This window comes from Miniopterus natalensis, chromosome 3 (assembly GCF_054644295.1).
Source record: "Miniopterus natalensis isolate mMinNat1 chromosome 3, mMinNat1.hap1, whole genome shotgun sequence".
Lineage (NCBI taxonomy): Eukaryota > Metazoa > Chordata > Mammalia > Chiroptera > Miniopteridae > Miniopterus > Miniopterus natalensis.
This window is the reverse complement of record NC_142083.1, coordinates 27,891,124-27,914,612: the sequence shown is the minus strand read 5'-3', so window position 1 is coordinate 27,914,612 and position 23,489 is coordinate 27,891,124. Positions and strand designations below refer to the sequence as shown.

At 54.1% G+C, this 23,489-nt stretch overlaps 1 protein-coding gene across 1 annotated transcript; it reads right to left on the bottom strand.

Moving 5' to 3' along the window:
- Positions 1-278: 278 nt before the first annotated feature.
- On the bottom strand, positions 279-22,560 carry TERT (telomerase reverse transcriptase). The gene is made up of 16 exons (XM_087815067.1): positions 22,342-22,560; positions 20,939-22,235; positions 16,776-16,971; positions 15,150-15,330; positions 14,173-14,352; positions 13,271-13,429; positions 10,244-10,339; positions 9,569-9,654; positions 9,207-9,320; positions 8,830-8,901; positions 6,961-7,149; positions 4,867-4,993; positions 4,179-4,240; positions 2,712-2,836; positions 1,770-1,907; positions 279-1,209 (listed from the first exon to the last, which is right to left on the bottom strand). Exons 1-16 carry the CDS (start codon positions 22,558-22,560, stop codon positions 1,106-1,108), a joined length of 3,345 nt encoding a protein of 1,114 aa, XP_087671193.1. The 3' UTR covers positions 279-1,105.
- Between the last annotated feature and the right edge of the window lie 929 nt (positions 22,561-23,489).

Here is a 23,489-nt window from a genome sequence, read left to right as displayed (position 1 = left end):
GTTCAAGCCCCAGGGAACCCAGAGCTGAGGTTGAAATCTGCCGTCTCAAGAGCTCCCAGGTTACCTCCAAACTGAGCCAGTTGTAGGCATGGGTGGGTACTGGGCTGGGCCCTCCCTGCCCACCAGCATGCTGCACACGCCCTGTAGGAGCATCCTTCCCATCTACCCACCTCCCTCCCTCCCTCCCTTCCTCCCTCCCTCCCACCACACCTCCACCCAGGAAGACCCTCCAGCCCCACCAAATGAAGGACTATGCACATCAACACTCAATACTCATGTTTCTGTAGTTAACAGTACTTAATGTGGTACATATTTTAATATAAACATGAGAGAAATCTTTAAAAACTAAGAAAACAATAAACAAAGGATCTTCTCTCCACAGCTCTTACCCCATTACTGGGGTGGTGGGATGGAGGCAGGAGGTAGTACAGGAGGGGCCGTGGGGGCTGTGTGTTTAGTGGGGAAAAGAAGACTCTGGAAGTGGGGATGGCAAGTGGGTGTGGGGTGCTGTACACTTGGCTCCAGGAGGCCTGGGTAGGGTGTGGGGACAGGCAGGTCAGAAGCATGGGTGTGGATGGCGAGGATAGGCCTCAAACAGCTAACTGGGACCTTTGCTTCTGCACAAGCTCAGCAAGGCATGGACTTTGGATGCATCTGGGGGGTCAGCTGGGGTGTGTGCTGTTCCAGTGGGAGTGAACAGCTCAATTCTGAGCACTATGCAGATCAGTGGGAAGGAGCTCACACCTGCCCACCACACGTGGGCCATCACTGCAAACTGAGGTGCCCCCACAGCAAGAAGGGTGACAAAGGTCCCTGGTACTTCTCTTCCCGATACCAACACTCCAACCAGGCTCTCCTACCTGCCTCCTCCTGGAGGTGGGTGGCTGAAGGATGAACCTATTACTAGAAAGTGGTGATGGGGGTGGGGGTGGGCAGGCTCTACTTTCCTGAGGACTTGGGGGCTGACCCCCTCCAGGAAGCAGCCCACCCAGAAGCATGTCTTGGGGTCTTGGGGCACAGTGGCCAGACTCTCTGGGTGGATCCAGCTGGGATGGAGCTTGAGGGCCTGGAGCCCATCACCCCAGGCTGTGAGACGTGCTGGACATCAGTCCAAGATGGTCTTGAAGTCTGTGGTCTGGGCTGGGTCAGCTGCAGCCTCCAGAGTGGCAAGTGTTGCCTTTGGGAGCTGCCGGCACAGCTGAACTTGAGCTGCAAGATGATTGAGATCAGACCTCCTCCCAGAAGAAACCCGAGAATGTACTTCCTATCAGCCTCGTGGACCCACTGAGGGGCCGGGAAGAGATGGGTTGTGTGCTGAGTGCCTACTGTGTGCAGGACAGGCTCCAGGTACTGGGAACCTCAGCAAGAGACAATACCCGCATGGCTGAAAACACATGGACCAGTAAGGATGTCAGAGCATGGCAGAAGGGGAAGTGCAGCCAAGACACAGGCCAGGGGTGGGAGGAAGGGCACGCAGATCAGAGGGGGCTGGAGAAGAGAGGGAGGGAGGAGACGCAGTTCCCGAGGGAAATGTCAGCCTTGGAGGTGAGGAGTGGAGAGGTGGAGTGACTGAGTGGGCATGCCAGGTGCCCCAGGTGAGGGAGCCGTGACCCTTGAGTCACCCGTACCCCATCACCTGGGGGTTCCTATTCCCACCACCTGTTACTCAAACACAGAAGGGCTGACACTTGCTCACTTAAGGACAAGGACAGGCCCTGCACCTGCACAAAGGGGTGCCTTGGGGCTCAGCACACTCTGCCCAAGCTTACCAGCCTGGAGTGCTCCCAGGAGACACCTGTAGGTGGTGCTGTGACAAGACAGCTTCAGCAGGAAGGCATGGAGGCACAGCCACCTAGCGGCTTCAGAAGGAAATGGGCCTGCAGCGCCCTTGGTCCCCAGCAACATCCCTGGGGAAGAACACATGAAGAGGCTGCCATTTGTCCCTGCTCCAACGTTCCTCCCAGGAGAGACTGTGTGCTCCAGTACAGACACCTAGGGTCCCTGCCAAGCTGAGTGCAGAAACAGGCTCGAGGAGCAGGGGACAAATAGGCAACTTCATTTCAGGGGCAGCCCCAACACAAGTACCACGGAATTCTGACAACTGAAATGTTTTCAACTTCTTCAAACAAACTTCTACAAAACAGAAAATAACAGAAAGCAAAGTCTGTTAATCTCAGGACCATGAAGACATATAACCTGAACTCAGACTGATCATGACCCTGCATGACAAGGCTGTGGGGAGTGGAGATGGGGTGAGTGGCTCATATGGGTGTCCCTCACTTTCCTCCTCTGAAACTGGCAGGGGGCTCAGGACCCAGCTTCCTCCTGACTACTGGCCTAGGTTTGTATAAATGCCCCCTGAGCATGAGAGAGGAGGCCCAACTGGGAGAAGGCAGGGTGATCCAGGGAACGCCCTCAGCCAGTTCCCAAGTGTCCCATCACATTCCAATCAGGAAGAACGTCTGCCCACAGAGCAGAGGGTGGGCGAGATGAGGCCAGCAAGTGGTTAGCAAGTTAAAGCATACTGTGAGGTGTTGAGAGTCCAACTCCCTGTCTCCTGCCTCCACTACACCCAGGCCTGTGCTGCTCCAGCCGCAGGTGCTAATGGAGCACATGGCAGCTTCATGCAGCTCCATGCAGGAATTGTGTGGTGAGCATCTGGTGTTCCCCAGCACCACACGTCACCCCAGTCCTGGGTCACTTGCACGCACCTGTGTTCTTGGCTTTCAGAAAGGCGTAGCAGCGAGATGCAGTGTCAGAGATGACATGGAGGAAGAACGAGGGGTTCTTCCGAATGTGCTGATTAAATGGGAGCTGGAGCACACAGGCGTGAAACCTGAGGAAGATCAGGTTTATCAGAGGAAATTTCCCTGGCTTCAATGTGTATGTGTGTCTACAGGTGCACATGTACATGTATATTCAACCTGTTTATACATGTGTGTGTGTGCACAAGTACCCATATGTGCACGTGACCACATGACAAGCCCCTCTCCAGGTACCTTATGCTCCTGATCTCACCAACTCCCTGGGCCTCTTCTGGAACAACATGCATGTGTGTCCATCCAGTCAGCAATATGACCCCTCACTCACACTCAGTCTGTTGAGGTGGAGGTATCTTTCCCTCTTATGGCCATGAGAGGGGAGCCAAGCCTAGAAGGGGACCACATTCTGCAGGTGGAGGACCTTCTCCCAAGGGAGGCATGGTGTTCAATGCAGAGTAGGGAGAGGCCTCCACTAGTGGATATTACATCTGCCAACAACTCCAGCCTGAAGCCCATGCTTGTCCAAGAAGAGCTAAGCTTGGCAGGTCCCAGCCAGCCAGTGTCTCCCCGCTACCTGGGAGATGGCCGAGGACCCCTCATCCACACCATGGCTTACAGCCACTGGCTGACTTCGGGCAGAACGCTTTCTCCATGACAGATGGGAAGATAGCTCCTCCCTGCACTGCCTGGTGGCAGGTCTCCCCTGGTAACCACTGAGCAAATACTGGCTTTGTGTCCTGAGGCCAGACGGGCAGGTAGCCAGGTTAATGCCCATCTTCCTGAAGGAACAGCACAACCTGACAGTGGCTCCAGTTACCCACCAGTTCTCAGTTCTGCCCCAGTTCTCAGCAGGTGGCTGCCAAACTCCTGGGGACAGGAAATGTTCTGGAAGCACAGCTAGGCCTCAGCACACACAATGAGTGGGACGGGAGTGGTGGCTGAACTGTTTGGGAGCCATATACCAGAGCCCCTTCTGGGGGCACTGGAGTGTTTGTGGCCACAGATGGTCATCTGTACCCAGCTGGATCCTCTGCTCTCTGGGATCCTCCCCCCTAGGGCATCTGCCTCCCACAACCACATGTGGGCTGCTTTTCTCGCGCTCCGCAGCTCTTCTCCTACGACCTCCTCCCGCAGCAGGATGAGTCAGCCCGCAGGCATGCAAGGACACCCAGGCCTTGCTGGCCTCCTACCACCAGCTGGTGACCAGCAACAGGACCTCCAACAAAGCAGAGCCTCCGTGGATGCGCACAAAGAGGCAGCCTCTGCCACTGAAAATGCTTTCTCATAAACTGAAGGTTTCGATGTGAAGGTCTGGGAACCAGGGAATGGGTGCTATCCCAGGCCGCAGGAAAGTGGGGCCCAGGCGGTGTGTGGCTCTGTGCCCCCGTCCTGTGGTGGCGCAGCCAATGAGCCCACCTGTAGGCCTGCAGCAGGAATATCTTGTAAACGTTTGTGTAAACGGTCTGAAGGCTGTTCACCTGGAGCCACAAGGAAAGGAAATGGAAATATGTCTGAAATTTAAATTTCTTTTGCTTTATCACCAGCTCAAATGAAGTAAAAAAGAGGACCACTGTCTCTTCAGTGACATCCCACCAGGTCCTCACCAGTGACCCCTCACTGTCTGGACTCTGCTGGGGCTGCCTAAGGGAACCAGGCAGGAAGGGACAAGGAGACAAGCACCCAGGCCGGCCAGGATGACGTCTTGGGCCCCCAGGCTCTACAGCCTGAGCCCACCGAGGCCTCAGAGCCCCATACTGCAAGGGGGAGCCCCGGGGCTGAGAAAGATGAGGCCTGAGGGGGGATAAAAGGGGCTCTCACACACACAGGGGCACATATGCACACTCACGCATGCATGCACACATTCACATGTACACACTCACACATGCACACATGTGTATATCCATATGCATACACACCCATGCATTCACACTCACACACGTGCATGCTCACTCACGCATGCATGCACATCCACACACACACACATCTGCACACTTAAACACACAAAAGGACCTATAAAACAATTCCCACAGGTAGACTGAGCAGCAGGTCTTCCGAGCTCTGAAGTCGGCTGGCTGCAGGGCTCACCTGCTGGCTGCATGCTCACCTGCAGATCCAGAAGCAGACTGTGACACTTCAGCCTTAACACCGCAAAGAGCTTTCGACGCATGCTCCTCCCGGCCTTGAAGCCCTGGCTGAAGGTGAGACTTGCTCTGATCGAGGTGTGGGCATAACTGTAACACAAAGGGGGTGTTCCATGACACGCCTGTCCACCTCACACCATCACACAGCCTGTGCCCCCTGCTGTCAATACATGCTCTGATCACACCCCACACACGAGTCTGTCCCCGAAACCTGTGGGCTTCGCCCAGAAGAGGGCACCCCACCACCATCCTCTCAGTACAACCCAGCTGACACCCAACAGTCATTAGATGGGAAACATGGGGATAGAGCACGGACAGGGCCCCGCTCACCACTGCCGGTAGCTCCGGCATTCCCACCATGTATTTCCCTGCACGGAACTATCCAAAGACAGACACCTGACATGTATGCTTTGTCAGCTTTAAACACTCTTATCTTGAAATTCATTTATTTCCCATTTACTAAATAGTCTTTAAAAACAATTTTAATGGCAGAATGTTTCTTGTTGGTGTTATGTACTATCTCAGCCATCTATTTAGGTTATTTCATTGCTGTGGCAAGTTGTGCTACCCTGAACATTTAAAAATGGTCAAATAAAATCTTTGATGATGTCTCTGATTTTTTTCTTTGATTTCTAGAATTGAAATTACTGGAAAAATGTTTTAACAATTCAAGAACTTTGATATAAATTTACAGCTTTCTAAAAAAGTGATTTCTGTTTGCCCCACTCTAAGAAACACACAAACATGCCCTCACCCCAGCTCCAGTGCTCAGTGATAGTTGTGGTGCAGGGGACCGTCAGAGTGAGGGACCAGGACCTCGGTGCCGTTTTGGCAGAGTTGGGCCTAGAGGCGGGGGAGCCAGGGAAGTCTAAGCACAGAGTTCTCAGGATGAGGGAAAATCAAGCAGACAAAGCTGGGGGGCCGGGGCTGGGCAGGGAGTGGGGTCAGGACAGGAAGCATAGGGGACGGCTCAGTGAGGCCACAGACAGGTGACTCATCCGGACTGCCCATAGAAAGTGCCTGTGCCTGCCTCTTCCCTTTCCAAGCAAATTCCCAAAGAGCCTCTTGAAAACAGAAGCAAGTGCAGGCACAGAGTATTCAAGCAGAAGAGCTAGAATTCCCAGCACAAGGAAAGGGAGCGCCCGCCCTCCACCAGTGATTTGGAATCTGTACTTTTATTCATAAAACGGTAGGTTCCTGTATCTGTGTTCACCCGAGTCAGTTCACCGTAGGCCTGAGGCTGCGCTGCATGCAAGCTCGGAGGTTTGGGAGAAACAGGCTGTTAGGGCTGAACTGTGTCCCCCAAATTCATGTTAAAGCCCTCTCCCCATGGGACTGTGTTTGGGAACAGGGCTTTTAAGAAGGTAACTGAGGTTAAATGAGATCATTAGGGTGGGCCCTAATCCAATGTGACTGGTGTCCTTCTAAGAAGAGAGAGACACCAGAGATGCTCAAATGCAGAGGGATGGCCATGTGAGAACACAGGGTAGATGGCGGTCTATTTGTCAAGGAGGGGCCTCAGGACAAATAAGCCAGTCCACACCTGCATCTCGGATTTCTGGTCTCCAAGACTGGGAGAGAATGTCTGTGGTTTAAGCTGTCCCATCTGTGGTACCTTTTATGGCAGCCTGAACTAAGGCAGGGACCCACGGTACCGTGTACAGAGCAGGCCCATGTGCCATAAGCCTGCTTCCCTGGCAGATCAAAAGTGACTATGAAGCCATGACGTCCAGTGAGGCTGTGGATGGGCACTGAAGTACATGCCCTCACTGCAGAGACTCATGTCCAGCAGGACCTGAAATCTCTGGGTTCAGATCTATAGCACTTCCCTACATGCTGGGGTCCCCGAGTCTGCTGTACAATTTCCTTTTACCAAAAATACCCCAGAAAACTGCTCACCTGGTGAGTCCCCTCACCCCCACAGAATGATATGCTCCTGCTCTGAAGGGGGAGATGGCACCTCAGCCTCTGACCTTTTGAGACCATGGCCACCTGTTACACACAGAAGCAGGAATGAGACTGGACCAGCCCATGTGCACCTGGCCAGGCATACTTACCTGGAGTAGTCGCAGAACACCTCCAGGGTCTGTGTGTCCAACAGCAAGCCACACCAGGGGAACAGGCAGTGGGCTGGCAGCTGCAGGGGGGCCGCGCCGCCCATGGCATCGTCTTCCATGGGGAAGTTTACTACTGTCTTCTGCAAGTTCGCCTTGCAGCCGTACTCGGGCACCCCCTTGAACAGGGTCCTAAAGCAGAGGATTCACATCAGCCACCGAGAGGAGAGGGACGCCACCCAGGATCTCAGAAGCACTCCCTTGACGAGAGGTAAAACCCCAAGAGGCAGTGGGGAGCAAGGGCTGGCACTGAAGGGAGGTCACAGAAACCCTGTTGGCCTACAGGTGCTGGTTTCCAAAGGCTTTGGATGTCTGGTACTAATGATCACAGAACAGGGTGGCTGCCAGGAAGGGAAGAGGCCGGCAGCAGGGGAGGGGAACATGAGGCTGAATCCTGAAGGCCAAGTGGATGCCATGTGACCCTGTTCACAGGTAAGTTAGGTGAGCAATAAGCTCAGGCTCCAGGCTGAGAACTGAGACAGGCCAGGTGGGAGGGCAGGCAGGGCCTATGGATGACATACATCCTCTCTGCAACGGCCAGTTGTGTCCACTCAGAGGCCACAGTCCCCAGGTGTGCTGAGGTATTTGTAGATGAGGTCAACATCTGCAATTAGTTAACTTTAAATGAGGTTACCTTCCATAGTGGGGTTGGCGTACCCATCAGTGGAAGGGTCCAAGAGCAGAACCAGGGTGGTCCTGAGAGGGTAGAGTCCTCCTGTGGACAGCGGCCTGAGCTCCTGCCCTTCCTGCTGCTTCCCCTTGGATTTCAGGCTTGGCCCACCATCACATGGGCCGACTCCTTGCAATCTCTGTATATGTCCCCAGTGGTCCAGCTCCTGGGTGGGACCCCAATGTACACACTCTGAGCCACCTCCCTGCCCAACACCCTCAGAGCAGCGGTGTCCCCCAGACGTTTCACGATGGAGGCCATGCTTCCTGTCTGTGCTGTGCCCTCTGGCACCCACTGGCCACATGTGGTTACTGATGTCTTTGAAGGTGACTAGTGCCCAGGGTCCTGGATTTATCATGTGATCGAACCTTGATAAATTTACATTTGCATGTCATCCTGTGTGGGGCTACTGTGTGGGGCAGTGAGGCCCAGTGCATCCCAGCAATTCTGTGCACCCTCTGAGCCCTGAGGATCCCTCAGGGGCAGACACGGGGAATGGGGACACCACCCAGACGGGTTCTCCAAAGACAACCCTGTGACCAAAGCAAACTGCTTCTTGGGCAGTGACACTTCTGAGTTTGGTTCTATCACTTTCTCCTTCCTTGGAAAACCACACTGTGAAACAAGCCCTAGAGGCAAGGATCCCTGTCTGTATGATTTTAGTTTGAACAAAATGAACTTTAAGACCAACACTCCAAGTGATCCCCACACCTCGTAACACCGTCACTTAGCAAGCTCCCTTCTTTGTTCTCTCCCAATGCCCACCACAAAGAAAAGAGATTCCACATGAGAAGCTGCAGATAAGCACACAGGGCTGGCCCCTGAGGTGCCATTGCTCCCTCTACTATGCAGTGCACTGTGTGTGTGTAACCTCAGAGGGCTCAGCCCAGTCCAGATGCCTGACCCCATGCTTGTGCTCCCCGTCTGGGGACACCTTTGTCCTGGTGCCATGATGTGAGCTCCAGGCTCCTGCACTGCATGCCCGGGTTCTCAGAACAGCATGTCTGTGCCACGTGTCCTCAGCAGAGATGCTGGGACGCCAAGGGAAGCTCGGGCATGAGGTGATACTTACTTCTTATACTAGTCAGCTACATGTGGCCAAAGACGCACCTGTCAAGACACACGTGTGTGTAGGCCCTTACCTGAGAAAGGCCTTCGCTTGTGTCAGGTGAGGGGTGACCAACAAGAAGTCATCTACCAAACGCAAGAGTACCCTGATAGGGAAAGATGCCCGAGAAAGGGCATTAAATACCTGAGTTCACATGCACAAGAACAAAGTAACCTGTGGGACTTGGTACTGGCTGGGGACAGAGGGCTGGGGCCCCACAATCTTGCTAGCACAGCCACTGCCTGGGTCCTCTGGAAATGCCTCACTCCCCATGCACTAGGGGGCCACTCACAGCCTACGTTTGAAGCCAGCTCACTACCTCCCATGAAACCTCCCATGAAGAAAGGGCAGCCCTATCTGCACCAGAGCACAAGAGGGGATGAAAGCAACCAATGACAAGGAGCCTATTACCCGTCCTGCTGAAGCCTGGGGAACACCCTGCTCTCCATGTCTCCGTAGCACAAGCTGCAGAGCAACGTGGACAGGATGGAGCCCTGAGGGACCCCCTGACACTGGACGTAAAACCTGGAGGGAGACATGGGCAGAAGGGTGAAGCACATGTTCATATCACAGACACACATGCAGACCACATAAACGTGCAGGCACACTGCTCAGATCACAAAATCATATGTGTACACCGCACACAAAGAACACAGATCACACACCACCGCTGTCCAGGGGGATGTGAATCAAGATGTCACACCCACCCATAAAGCCCTGCCATGGACTGACACAACCCTCTACCAAGGTAGCAGCAGGCAGCCCTGACTCACTTGCCCCCAATCCTTATGACGTGGTTGTGCACCAGGCGCAGGAAGAAATCGAACAGGCTGCTACTGGCCTCATTCAGAGAACAGCTCTGGAAAAGCAAGTGGGAGATGCACTGGGTGGAAGGACATGCAAACAAGATGTGCAGCGGGGATAAGGGGCAGGTGGTAGCGAACGAGCAGGGCCAGCATGGGTCATCTGTGGCTCAGACCCATGGCCACTGGCCCAGATAGCTTGTGCCACACACTGTGACTACAGCATGTGATGGGGCCCTGGTGGTCAAAGGAAAGGCATCCAGAGGTCTCAGAGCCATAGTCGAAGGACTGGCTCGATCCTAAAACTGGTTGTGCAGAAAGCCACAGACTCAGGAAGTCTCTGCTCACATACAAGAAAAATAGGTTTCCTACCTGATAGGTAAATTCAAGATAGGTCCATAGGTCAAATCCAATGTGTCTTCCTAAAGGAAGGGGACACATTTTCTTTTGTCCTCAAGATCATAACTAAGCAAAATGTCTCTAGCAAATCTTGAAGCAGCTGGACAGTAGCACAGAATTCATCAAGGCAGCAAAAAAAGAAATTTGGCTGAAGGCAGAAGCAAGTGTCTACAGGCTAAGGAGGGTGGTCTCACCGTGTCCACAGCCCTGCCCCCAGCAGTGTGCCGGGTGTCTACCCACACTGACCTGCTCAATGACCACAGCATCCCTCAGTGAGCTTGTCTTCTGCAGTTGCTGCACGAACTGTTTCATGTAAGGCTGGAGGTCTGTGAAGGTGGCCACCTGCCGGTGAAGAGGGCAGAGCATGAGGCAGGTAGATGCCTCCCTCCCTGAGCCCCAGCCTGGACATCGACAAGCAGAAGTCATGTCATGGAAGACTAAGTCAGCATTGGGACAAACCCCAGGGAAGCCCCGCCGTGCAACCTGTGTTCAGGAAAGGGAGAACGGAGATCCTGAGGAGCAGGAGAGTGCTACAAAATCATAGGGACAGGGCCTCCAGTCACCTTCCCCATGGCTACTATGCCCACTGATAAAATGCAGATGAAAGTTTTTTGGGGGTGCTGGAGAGGCAGGAAGCAGATGGACTTAGAATCCCAGTCCTGGGTGCATCCCACATTCTCTACCTGAGGTCTGTCTAATCCAGGGAGGTGGAACTTAAGCAGAAAGTGGGGGGCTATGACTGAAGAGAGTTGGAGTCCAGGGCCATTGAAACAGCTAGGATTGAGGGTGAGGTCCTAGGAGGAGGGGCCCCAGGTAATGGAGTCAAAACTGTGAGTGATTTCTTCTCCAGTCCTCGCCAACTCCCAGTGTCAGGAGCTCTGGGGAGACTGCTGGAAACCCAGCAGAAGCAGAGCTGGAGCTGAGCCAAGTGTGGTCACAGCAGCCACTTGGGGCTGAGGGGAGCCAGGGCCCACTGAGGGCTGCACACCTGCTCTCAGGCGAGACAGCCGACGGCCACAGCCAGGAAAGGAGCAAAATGAAGGAGACTAGCCCCACACAGTGTAAAGACAACCCTTGTAGGATTAAGGTTGTCCACCACTCCAATCGTCAAGAAAATATTATTCTCTCCAAAGGAAAACATTATGCAAAAACCGATGTTTTAAATTTTTTTACTTAAAAGTCTAGCATCTCATGAAAAAAAATGACAGGCTTGTGTAACCAAACCACAAGTGAAGCAACAGAAACATACATGATCGATCATAGCATCCAATATGGGTGGGTGGCTACTTAGTTATGGAATTTAAAAATCAGTAAAGATGAGTCAATAAAATAGGGGAGAAGATGGGGAATTTTACCAGAGACTTGGAATGTATGAGAAAATTCACATGGGATTACTAGCACTGAAAAATAAGACAACTGGACTTAAGAATTCAGTAAGTGGGTTTAAAGGAGGATTAGAGACAGAAAAAGAGAAGATCAATGAACTGGAAGGCAGGTTCATGAGAAATCTGGATTTAAGCAGAAATAGAGCAGTTTAAAAATACCATACACAAAAATTAATTCAAAATGGACCCTATACCTGAGCACAAAAGCTGAAACAATAAAGATCTTGAAAGAAAACATGTAGGAATGTCATGGTGACTCAGGGTCAGGTTTCTCAAACAGAACACAGTTTCAGCCATAAACAATGGATAAAGACTTCTTTAAAATTAAAAACTTCTGGTCATCAAGACTCCACTTGTGAAGAAAAAGGCGAGACACACCTGAGAGAGGACTCGTACCCAAAACATACAAAGATCACCTATAAATCAACAACAAAGGTAGACAGCCTGTCAGAGAGTGGGGAGAGGACTTGAACAGGCATTCATGGGAGAGATGTCCATGTGAAGGGTCATTGGGAATGCAAGTCACGATCATACAAGATGCTGGGCACCCCCTCAAGAAATTCAGGCTACAACCTGAATACTGACACTTGCAAGTGTGTGAGCATGAGCATGCCACTTTGGTGTTCCCATGGCTGTCCCCCAGGAGCCCAGGCCAGGCCCGTGGCTGCACAATGGGGTCGAGTGCTTCATGGCTACTTTGGCACAGCCACTTAGGAACACTCTCTGGTGATGTCTAAGACTAAACAAAGCATGCCTGTGACCTGGCAACTCCACCTCTGAATCCACCACATCACAGTAATGCTTTCAGCAGCATTCAAACCTCCCAATGGGAACCAGCAAAGACCCACAAGCAGCGGAAGGCAGAGCCACACTGTGCAGTGTGGACACAGGAACACGTCCAGGATGGGAGGGATGAAGGGCAGGTGCTCCCGGGTGCCTAGCTCTTTCTCAGATTGGCTAGGGAGCAACGGAAACAAGATGGGAAGATGGGATTCTGTCTGAATCATGGTCACAGAATTTGAGACAGGTAAGAGGGTCTGCACAATGCAGGTCAGACTGGTAGGCACCTGGGGAGAAAGGGGGGACCTCGAGGCTGCTGGTGACTTTCTCTACTTTGATGCAAGTGGTGGCACCATCTGTCCACAAATGTATAGTGCTATACCCTCAGGATTTGCAATCCACACTCACTTGGCTTGCCCAGGGCTTTTCGAGTGTGCTTTCCCCAAGAATTTCTGAGAACTCTTTTTGTACTCTCCTGCCTTCCCCACAGCACAGCTTCTGGGGGCTGGGTGCCCACAAGCTCCAAGATGCTCATGACAATTGCTCAGAAACGCCAATGTGCTAACTGGGTCTCGAATGCAACCTGAACTCCAGATGTCCTTTCTCAGCACCACTGAGGCCTCAGGCCCCTGGCCGCTGTGAGGAAGGGCACCCTCGGACCCTCAGCCCCACCGCAAAGGCAGAACCACTCAGTGAGCAAAGCCCAAGTGTCTTGGGCAAGGTGCCCTCTGGCCCTCTCCTCACAGAACCAGCACAGTCCCAGCCATAAAGCACTTGGCCCCACTGTGTGCCATGGGCCAGGCTTGGGCTCCTGAGGGGCAGCCATGGGGACACTAAAGAAACATATGCTTGGCTCTGCTGCCACCTCCTCAAACTCAGGGGTCCTGTGAAGGGACAGCATGCAGGAGTGGCTTGAAGAGAGGACTGAATGTGACATGAACAAAAGTATGAAGATGACAAGGACGGAGGCACCTCCAAGCAGTGGGAGCACAGGAAGTGCTTCTCAGCACACACGGGGGAGGGCCAGACCGCAGGGGCAAACACATGCCAGACCACAGGTGTCACACTCATGTCACACCTCCTCATGGCACACACCCATGGGTCTCACATGTCTTTTGAAGGACTTCCGGACGTGTCCATGGGCAGTTCTCTGGACCACGGCGTACTGGCGCAGGCAGTATGTGTGCTCTTGGGGCTTGATTATGTTGGCAATCACCTCCACCAGCCTGTCCTGAGGGAGGGCATCATAAGCACCCATCACGTCCACCTATGTAGATGGGATGCATTTACAGGCCGCTCATACTTACCTTGGCCCCCATGTCCTGGGTCCTACCCCTTCTGCCCTGCTGAGCTGAGACCCCAGCCTGCCCTTAGAAAGCTCTGGGGTGATTGGACACAGTAGGACCAGGGAGCCCCTGAACACCCTTTCCAGAGCCCTGTCCCAGTCACACATACCCACCCCACTGTGGGGCTCTTGCTGAGATGCCCCTACATCCCCCAGACTCTGAGTACCCCAGGGTGGCTCTGGGTCCCTCTCTCCACACCCAGACTATGACACTCTAGGGTGGGCCTATACTCTCTGAGTACAAGCTGATGAGCAGAGGTCCCTGGCGGATGACCCAGGCACTAGGGCCCCTGGCACTCTGAGCTGAGCCACGCGTGCTACCTTCTCAGGTGATCCCCCAATACCCTGAGCAAGTGGCAGTGTCATATTCTCCCCAAGATAAGGGCCCTTGTGGAGTTGGGGTACAGAACTGCAGAGTCCATGCCAGCAAGGAAAACTCAAAGTTTCTGCCCCAGGGAGCCAGGTGCTACCAAATGGAGCCGGGGTCACCTGCCTTCCCTGCTCCCAAAAGTCTGCAGCTCCACCATAGGCACCTCACCCTGGCAGACAGAGGCCCTGAAAAAGCCAGCCACACCCCACATCCTGCCCAGGGCCCACAATGCAGAGTCACTTGGTAGGTGAACCTGAGGGTGCTGAGTGAGCTCATTGGGGCAGGGGGCACCCACCTTGACAAAGTACAGCTGAGGCACTGGGTCCTGGGCTCGCATGCGCAGCACAAAGGCATGCCAGGCCCTATAGATGTCATCCATGCCCAGCACAGAGGCGCCCAGGAGGTCAGGGCGCCGCACACGCTCATAGTTCAGCACACTGAATAGTGTTTTGACTTTCGAGGTGAGATGCTGTACCTGCAGGGCCAGTCCAGGATGGTGGCATAGTCACAGGATGCCCCCAGCCAAGGGGCGCGGGGCCCAATGGCCCCCACCCTACCTATGGGGACCAGTGATGACAGGCAGCTCTGCTTCTGCACCCCCCTGCCCACCCAGCTTCCCTCACATGAAAGGGCCAGATAGCTGACTCCAGGGCATCCCCAGACACCCACCCTGGAATCTCAGAAACAAGGTACAGAAAACTGCCAAGTAGCTACATGCAGGACCATCTCTCCCACCTGGCCCCCACCCCACCCCAGATGAGTTCTTGACTCACAGACCAAACCAGATCCCTAATCCACATCAATAGCTTCCCTTTCTTTTGGGGGGCAGCACTAATAACAACAAAAACACTACAGGGAGGCACTCTGAAGGGGTCAAAATTGCTGGTGACACAGAGATACCATTGGTGGAAGGGGATGCTAACCACAGGGTGGGTGGGGGCAGTCCGACAAGGTCTGGGAACCTGAAGGCTAAATGGCCCAGTCCTTTCCATCCCTGCATCTCGGAGAGCGTGCACCCCCCGTGCTACGGCAGGACCATGGGCGCTGTGTCAGTCCCTCGTGTCACGGGTCCATGTCTTGAGAACCTTGTGGGTTCTCAGAGCCTGTGTAGCAGCTTCTAGGGCTGGCCTTCCTGCAAGCTCCTTCTCCGGACCCAGGAACACGGCTCATCCATGGGGCTCTGCCCACCTCACTGTGGCCCCTTGGAATTGTCTCACTAGACACCAAGCCTGGGGTTTAATGCAGTTTGCTTAAAAAATCAAACAAAGTGACCTTCTTGTCCCTGTGGAATGTCCTGGCTCCCACGACATAGTCCATGTTCACGATTGGCCGCAGCCCACTGGGCTTGGGGAGGAAGCGGAGTCTGGACATCAGCAGAGCGGGTCTGGTTTCCTGATGCCGCTTGACCTCAGCTGCCGACAGTTCTCGAAGCTGCACCCTATTGAAGTGTTGTCTGAAACAGAGAGCCTCATGGGACATGGCTCAGCAGCCACACAAGAACCCAGGTGTGTCAAACTGTGGAGACACCTGTGCCCATGAGGCTGACACACTCACTAGATGCTGCTGGAGTGCCCTCCGTGGCAGGTGCCCTGGACACCAGGTTCCTTATGGTACAGAGCCCTGGGTAGTGTAGGCTGGGACTGGACAGGACCCCTGGGAGAAAGACCCCATGTTCTGCCACTTGGAATGTGCAAGGCGGCTACTTGGTGTAACCCCACAGGGTCAGAATTGTCTCCCTAGGGAACCCCCAGCTCCCTGTCGGCCTCTGCCCTGACACCCACTCACGAAGGGGCAGAGGCTGAGAATGCTCCCTGGGTTGTGGCCCTGGCAGTGAAGGGAGGCTGGAGAGCACAGCCCATCACAGATCTTGAATGTCCAACAGGCAGGGTGATGGTTCCCACGGTGGGGATATAAGTGATCACGTCCTGCAAGTTCCTTCTCTGGACCCAAGAACATGACCCATCCATGGCACTCTGCCCACCTCACTGTGGCCCTTTGGAGTTGTCTCACCAGACACCAAGCCTGAGGTTTAATGCTGTTTGCTTAAAAAAATGAAACAAAGGAAGTGACCTTCTTGTCCCTGTGGAATTTCCTGGCTCCCACGATCATATACCATGAATTTTTAAATTATTAAACAGGATGTACTGTGTATCAACTCAGACCTATGATAAAGGATTCCAGACCCTCTCCCAGGAGCAGGACTGGGACTGGGCCTCTGGTTCAGGAGTTGCCACTTCCCTTCAGAGACATATGGCTCAGGCTTGGGTTTGATTCAAATGTGCATAGAGCCTGGGAACCCTGATCTGGCCACTTTAGGGTCTTCGCCAAGCCTTCTGAGGTCATGAGACGCCTTGGCCAGGTTGGTCACAGAGAGGAGGAGGGCTTAACCAGCTTACATCTGCCACAATCCTGCACAATGTACCCAAAACTGCCCACTGGGAAGCTAAGACAAATCTACTCAGAGGCAAGTCATCCTTCTGGAAGTTTCTGCCTCAGGATCCTACCTCACAGTGGGCACCTCTGTCCCCAGACACTTCCCACAGTGAGTTGTCAAGTAGGTGGGTTTCATTTTCTTGTGACACAAGTCCCAATTACTCTGTGCAAACTAAAAGAGAATCTGACCACACACCAGGGATAAGTGGTTTGCTTGCACCATTGTTCCTGCCTTTGAGACCCTAGAGATCACCTAGCTCAAACCCCTGATCTACAGGTGAGGAAAGAGGACCTCCAGGAGTCCATGCCAGTACAAGACCCCTATGGGTCAGGACGGCCCCTAGAGTAGCTGGCTGAGGGGCCCCGAGGTGCGGGACACAGGGAACCTGTAGCAGGAACTAGAGCTGCATCTGCAGATGGGAAGAAAGGGAAGAAACAGGTCACGCGACGCTCTGACTGTAATACCTGATCCCAATGCTTTGCAACTGGCTCCAGACACTCTTCCGGAAGAAGAAGAGCTGGTTCTTCTGAAACGTGGTCTCCGTGACATAAAAAAAAGACCGTAGCAGCTCAACCACGTATGTGCCCATCAACCAGCATAGGAACTTGGCCAGGACAGCTTCTCTCAGACAGTGTTCAGCAGCCGGGACACAGCGACCCCCTGGAATGAGAGGCACATGCTCACCCCACCTGCATGCCCATCACAGCAGCCACAGGCCACTTGAAATAGCAGATCTGGACTACTGACACTGCACATGCGCCCCACATGCTAGGTCTCATGGACTTGGGCAGAGAAAGAAGGTGGTGCACCTCATCAATGATGCCTCTACTGACTCACTACATGTTGGAGTGGCAACATTTCCAATATATTGGCCTTTAATAAAGTGTATTGTTGAGTTAGTTTTACCATTCCTTTTTTACCTTTTTAACGTAGCTACTAGGACATTTTAAATCATGCACATGGCTCACGTTTTATTTCTATTGGGCAGTGATGGTGTGAAGTGTCACCACCTGTCCTGCTGTACCAGCAGAATGGAGAATGCAGAGACGAGCTCTCCCCATGGGACAGCTGGGTGTTGATTTGTATGATTTCAGGCATCCTCATTGAGCAGCAAGATCCAGAAATGCCTGGGGTTCTCCAGGCTGGACAACCCGGTGAGTGGTGGCAGTCACACGCCAGCTAAGGGAAGCCACATGCTGCTGGGCTCCAAACGCGCACCAAGATGCTGTCCTCCTCTGTGGTCCTCTGCAGTTTGTTCTATGAAACATTGTGGGAAGAGGTCCACAAGTATCACCCATTTGCCACAAGGGCCACGGCACAGATAGAAACATGTAAAGGAGAAGAAAAGGGACCCAGAGGCAGGTCTGGGACAGAAGACAGGAGGGGAAATGAAGGGGTGAGGAGGAAGCTAAATACACATTAACCATGGGAAACAATAATAGTGTCTAATTTGGGACATAATCAGGCTAGTGGGAGAACAGCATACAAGTTGGGGTGGGAACCAGATTAAAATATGCTCAGGCCCTTATGTTGCTCAGGAGAAGGGAAACCACTATGAGAAGAGAATAGAGAATATAATTCCAAGCTACCGGAAGGCAAAACCAGAGTGAAAACACACTCAGTCAGGACACGAGGACAAAGGGCATGAAAAGGTAGGGAGAAACTGAACAGAAAAATGGAAGAAAAACATGCAGACACACCTGTAATTACAGAAAAATTAAAACAAACCAGATTCTCCAGGAAAGTGGCAAAGATTATCACACTGGATCGAAAATAAGCTTAAAATGTCAGTGATATGCTATTAATAAAACACATCTAAATTATGTAGATATGAAAAGGCTGAAATAAAAATTAAAGAATGACAAATGATGTAAGAGGTAAACACAAACCAAAAGGAAGCCCGTGCAGGTGTTCTCTAAGGCGTTAAAACAGACCCTAAGGTAAAAAGAATTAGTAGCTGCACATAAGGAAGATAAAACTTCTCAAACGTGCATGTGCCTAATAAAACAACCATGCAAACACTGTCAGAACAGGAGGAGCCAGACAAACTGCCCACGTGAGGTAAGCACTCGGCCGTGGGAAGGACACAGTTTCTCATAGCACATAACAAGCCTGCTACAGTAAACACAGACACCAACCAGGCCTCCAGGACACAAGGAACACTGGTGAAGACTGTCTATGCACAAGATTACAAAGCCAGTTCACATAGCTGGGGTCCCTCAGGCCACTACACACCTGAGCTGGAAATCAGTAACAAAAAGATAACTTAAAATATCCACATATCTGGAAAATCTAAAATATATGTTTAAAAAACTCACTGCAGGGGTGGGGGGATGTGCAGGGTGGAGGGGATCAATGAGGGAAAAAGGGGATATCTGTAATACTTTCAACAATAAAGATAAATTAAAAGAACAACAACACGCTGATCAAAGAAGAAATGCCAGAAAAAAACTCAAAATACTTAAACGCAGTTGATATAAAAACGTGAGCAACATATCAGAACACAGGCCCAGCTGGGCAGGACCGAAGGGAACGCACAGCCATACACCCATCTGAGAGGTCAGAGGATGACACAACAAACCTGAGAGCAGAGGAAGGATAAAACCATTAGAAAAACTAATGGAATTCAAAACAAAGGCCCAGTAAAGGCCCCACGCAGACTCCTCTCTGAAAGCAAAGGCAGCCTCCATAGGAGGGACACACTGGGGATGGCAATTCAGGAAAAGTGATCTGGTCGGATGTGAGCTGGAGGCAGAGCACAACCTAAACCAGCAGCAGTGTATGCCCAGGTTAGGGGCCAGGGGTTGCCACCAGCCCAAGGATGAGCAAGCCCAGGGAGAGGCAGCGAGTAAGCCAGCAGGGAGCGATGGCAGCGCCTGAGTTTCCATCAGGAATCTATCTTGCGATGTCTCTAGCAACGCTGCAGCAGATGCGGTCAGCTGGCAGTCTGGCCTCGGAGGCTGGGGACCAGAGAGCCCACGGGAGTCAATGGGCAGCATGGCAGGTGAGACAATGGTCAAGGCTGGCTAGACAAAAGCAAAGGAGCCCAGATGCTGTTGATGGAACACCTGGCAGGACAGAGGAAGGGACGTCCTAGCAGGATAGGGTGGAAGAGGTGACCACGGATAGCCGTGATCAGAAGAGGTGGCTCAGAGACCAAGACTGTCCTGTGCATCATTTATTCAGCCAGGAGACAACTGGCATGGTCCAACCAAGGAAAACAGCAAATGCCTAGGGTACAGCTTGAGCGAACAAAGACGCTGCAGAGGTCAGTTGCCTGGAAAAACACCACCATGGAGTCACGCCTTGTTGGAAATTGGGGAACAGGATCACAGAAGTCAAACTCTTTTTACAGGCAAGCTGAACCCCCGAGTCGTGTGACAGCTAACTGAACTGAGCCTGCTGCATTTGAGAGTCACCCACACTGCCCCACATGGTCTGTTGGTGTATGAGTCACACAGTATTAACAAGTTCTGGAAATATGCTGTGCAGTTCTGCTTATACTCAGCACTGTTGTCCTGTACATGCAAACAGCGGTTAAGACATACATTTAATGTTATGTGGTATTTCCCACAAATAAAAAGAAACAAACCAAAAAAACAAGTTGCTGGAAGGGCATTTGCTGTCTGAATCACCTGGCCCTGAGGTCTCTTGTTAGTCTGAGAGGGTGTGCCCCTTTGCCTTCCTGTGGGACACCACTGCAATTGGGATCTTGGGGGATGAGAATGGGCATTTTTAAGACCCCTACCACAGGAGGTTATCATGTGCATTTGGGTGGGCAAGACTGGCTGTAATAGAGGGCTCTGAACCATCCTTCTTCTAAAATCTTAAATGTCTTGGGAGTTGGGGGAAGCCAAACATAGCATAACTTGGGTCTATTCTTACCACCACTCCTCTACCAGGGGGAGCAGGGAGGGTGGCTAGTCCTGTCCACTCCTGGTGCTGGTGAACAAACAAGGAGGATGCTGGCCAAGAGGAGGCTGAGTGGTGGCTGGACTGGAGGAACCTCATCATTAATCCCAGAAAACCAAAGGGCCTGGGGGGAGAGACACCACAGGCCAGCTTGACAGAAAACTTCCTGCAAGCACCCATTGCAACAGTCCACCTTCCCTGACACAGGAGTGTCCTGCTGCTCCCTCTGCTTCCTCATGACGCTTTCCTTCCTAAAGATGGGCTAGGATCCTTGTGCAAGAGACAGTCTTTTCACTTATCTAGCTGCCCTGCCCTAGCATAGCAACTGCACCGTTAAAACTTAAATTTGAACCCTCCGGCAAAGTGGGTTCTACTCCCAACCTGTTTCTTTCAGCGGGGCATTATTTCATGGTGATAAACATGAATGCCAAAAAAGGGATTATGAATTAACATTCTGGGCAGAGCTTCTGGATGCTTCCATCCTGTTGCCATAGCCCTATTCCATCTGCTCACTGCCTGTCTCCAGCACCCAGAACCTGCCTGAGTCCATGAAAGTCTTGCAGGTTGATGCAAACTGGGTGGGAGAGAGGATCAGAGGCAGAGAAACCAGAAAGAACCACCCAGCAGCAGCAAGAGGCCAGGTGTGTGGGGGTAGGGGAAGGAAGGGCCTGCAGGGCCATGGCCGATTATGGGGCCATGGCACCCACCTCCTCACCTGGGCTACGGCACAGCCAGGTGCAATCCTGCACTTTCATCTTCCAGGTCAGTTCCTGATTCAAGAGCTTGGAGTACTTCCCCAGAGAGATGAGCTTCTTCACGTTCTTTAAGAAGCGGCGCTCATTGTGCCTGGAGCCCCAGAGGCCTGCGGGCACCAGCCTGCGAAGACACGCCCTCAGGAGCGCATACACGTGCCTAGGGCTGCTGTGCTGGTGGAGCAGCTGGACCAGGTCCTCTTCCGGGGCGCAGACACCCACTCCACTGCACCCCTTGTCGCTGGATCCCCCCACGGCCTCCACTGGGGTGGCGGCGGCCCGCAGTGGGCAGTGCTTCCTGAGCAGCCTGCCGTAGGGGCACCGCGCGTGGTTCCCAAGCAGCTCCCGGAACAAGGGCCTCATCCGCCAGTAGCGCGTGGGCAGGCGGCGCGCACTGCGGGGAGCCCCCGGCTGCAGGGGCTTCGAATCCAGAAAGATGGTTTCCACTAGTCTCCGGGCCCCCGTCAGGCTGGGCTTCAGGGAATTGAGTAGGAAGGAGGAGCGCAGTCGTTCCTTGCCACCCGAGCAGTAGAGAAACTGCTTGGTCTCAACGACCACTCTGGGACCAAGAGCGGCCTGGGGACGTGACCACCCAGAGGAAGGGCAGCCGGCCTCACGCTCACGGCCCGGCAATGGTAAGGGACACCTGGTCCTGTGCGGCTCACTCTCCCCAGACAAGGCTTCCACGGCAGCTCCCACAGGTGTCACCGCGGGGGGGTCGCCAGCACTTGGCCTCCGGGTCGGCTCCGGGATCAGGCCGGGCCTGGGCCTCTTGGCCTGAGGTAGAGTTCCCCCCACGCTGCTCCGCCGTCGCCTCGAGCGGCAGCCGGGGGGTACCCTAGCCTCCCCGCCTCCTCCATTCCAGGCCTGGCGCGTGGGTCTGAGGCCCACCAGGGTCCCGCCAGCTTGTCTTGTGGTGCAGAGGTCGTAGAGTGGTGGCCCGCACACCTGGTAGGCGCAGTTGGGGGCCACCAGCAGGTAGAGCGCACAGCGTGCCAGCAGGTGGGTGAGCACGTCGTCGCCCACGCGGTGCAGCAGCAGCCCCCACGCGCCACTGCCACGCAACGTCTCCGTCACCGTGTTGGGCAAGTAGCTGCGCACATTGGTCGTAAAGGCCACAGGCGGGCCGCCGCGCGCCCCGTCCAGTAGCGCGAAGCCGAAGGCCAGCACGTTCCTCGCGCCGCGCTCGCAGAACCTCTGCACGACCCTGGCCACCAGCTCCTTCAAGCAGGACACCTGCGGGAGAGGGGTCTCGAGTGGCTAGGTACGGGGGTGCCCGGGGGGCGGTGGGCAGCGGCGTCCGGCCTTATTCCCCATGGCCCTCACCCCACCCCGCAGGCCTGACCAGGGTCCCCGGGGAGCCCACCTGGCGGAAGTCCGGGGCGGCGGGGGGAGGCTGCGCGTCCCAGGGCACGCACACCAGGCACTGGGCCACCAGCGCGCGAAAGGCCTTCGGGTCCCCGCGCTGCACCAGGCGCCGGCCCTGGGGACCCAGGCGCCGCACGAAGGCGTCCAGCGGCAGCACCTCGCGGTAGCGGTCCCGGAGCAGGGCGCGCACAGCGCGGCACCGGGGCGCGCGCGGCATCGCTGGAGGTGGGCTGGGTTCCCACGTGCAGGGACCCAGTGTAACCGCGCAGCGCTGCAAGGGGAGGAGGTTGGTCGGCGCGGAGGAAGGGGCGGGGCCGGCGGGGTCTTCGCGGTGGAGGTGAGACTGGGGGAGGAAGGGGCGGAGCCTGGTCAGGCCCGAGGGGCGGGGTCGCAAGCGATCGGTGCTCCGCCTTTTACCTTCCCTCCGGCCTCGCGCGTAGGGTCCCTGGTGTTGGCGTCCGGTGTCAGAGACGCCCGGCGTGCCCCCACCGCGCCCAGCGACCCCTCCCGCGTCCAGGGCCCGCACCGAGGGTCGCACAGCGGAGAGGCTGGGGGAGGGGGTGCCCAAAGGGACCCCGGGAGACGTGGTGCACTCAGCATCCCCCGTGGAGAGGGCCCTTCTGGTTTGTCATTTTGCTGCTCTGAGGTTCAGCAGAGGGCTTTAGAAGGAGCAGGACAATGTATAATGATGTATAAAGGAGGGAATGGACCCTACTTCTCAGGCCTGGCCTGGGGAGAACCGAAGGCACAGGTGCATCCTCGCTGGGCACCCAGTGGTGCTCCTGGAGCTCTTTTCGGCAGGGGCAGTGGGCCATGGTCATTCTGCAGCAGCAGTACTTCCCCGCTGACTTGGTCTTCTTGATCCAGGGCTGTAGTTTATCTTTGGCTTCTTAAGCTTCTCTTGTCCAGACCATAAACAAAACACCCCCAATCAATTCCCTATTAATCACGCACCTGGTCGGTTTGCAAAGAAAGGGGAGAAAGAGCCACAGGCTCCCTTCCTGGCATCACCTGCGGGCTCCTCACGCCTTCGTGGTCCCTTCGTGCTTGAGCCCTTCCAACCCAGGGGACCTGTCTACAGCTTTGCAGCTTCAGAAATAGCCAGGATCCCCGCCTTCCAGCTCAGCGGCAGAGACCCTCCACAAC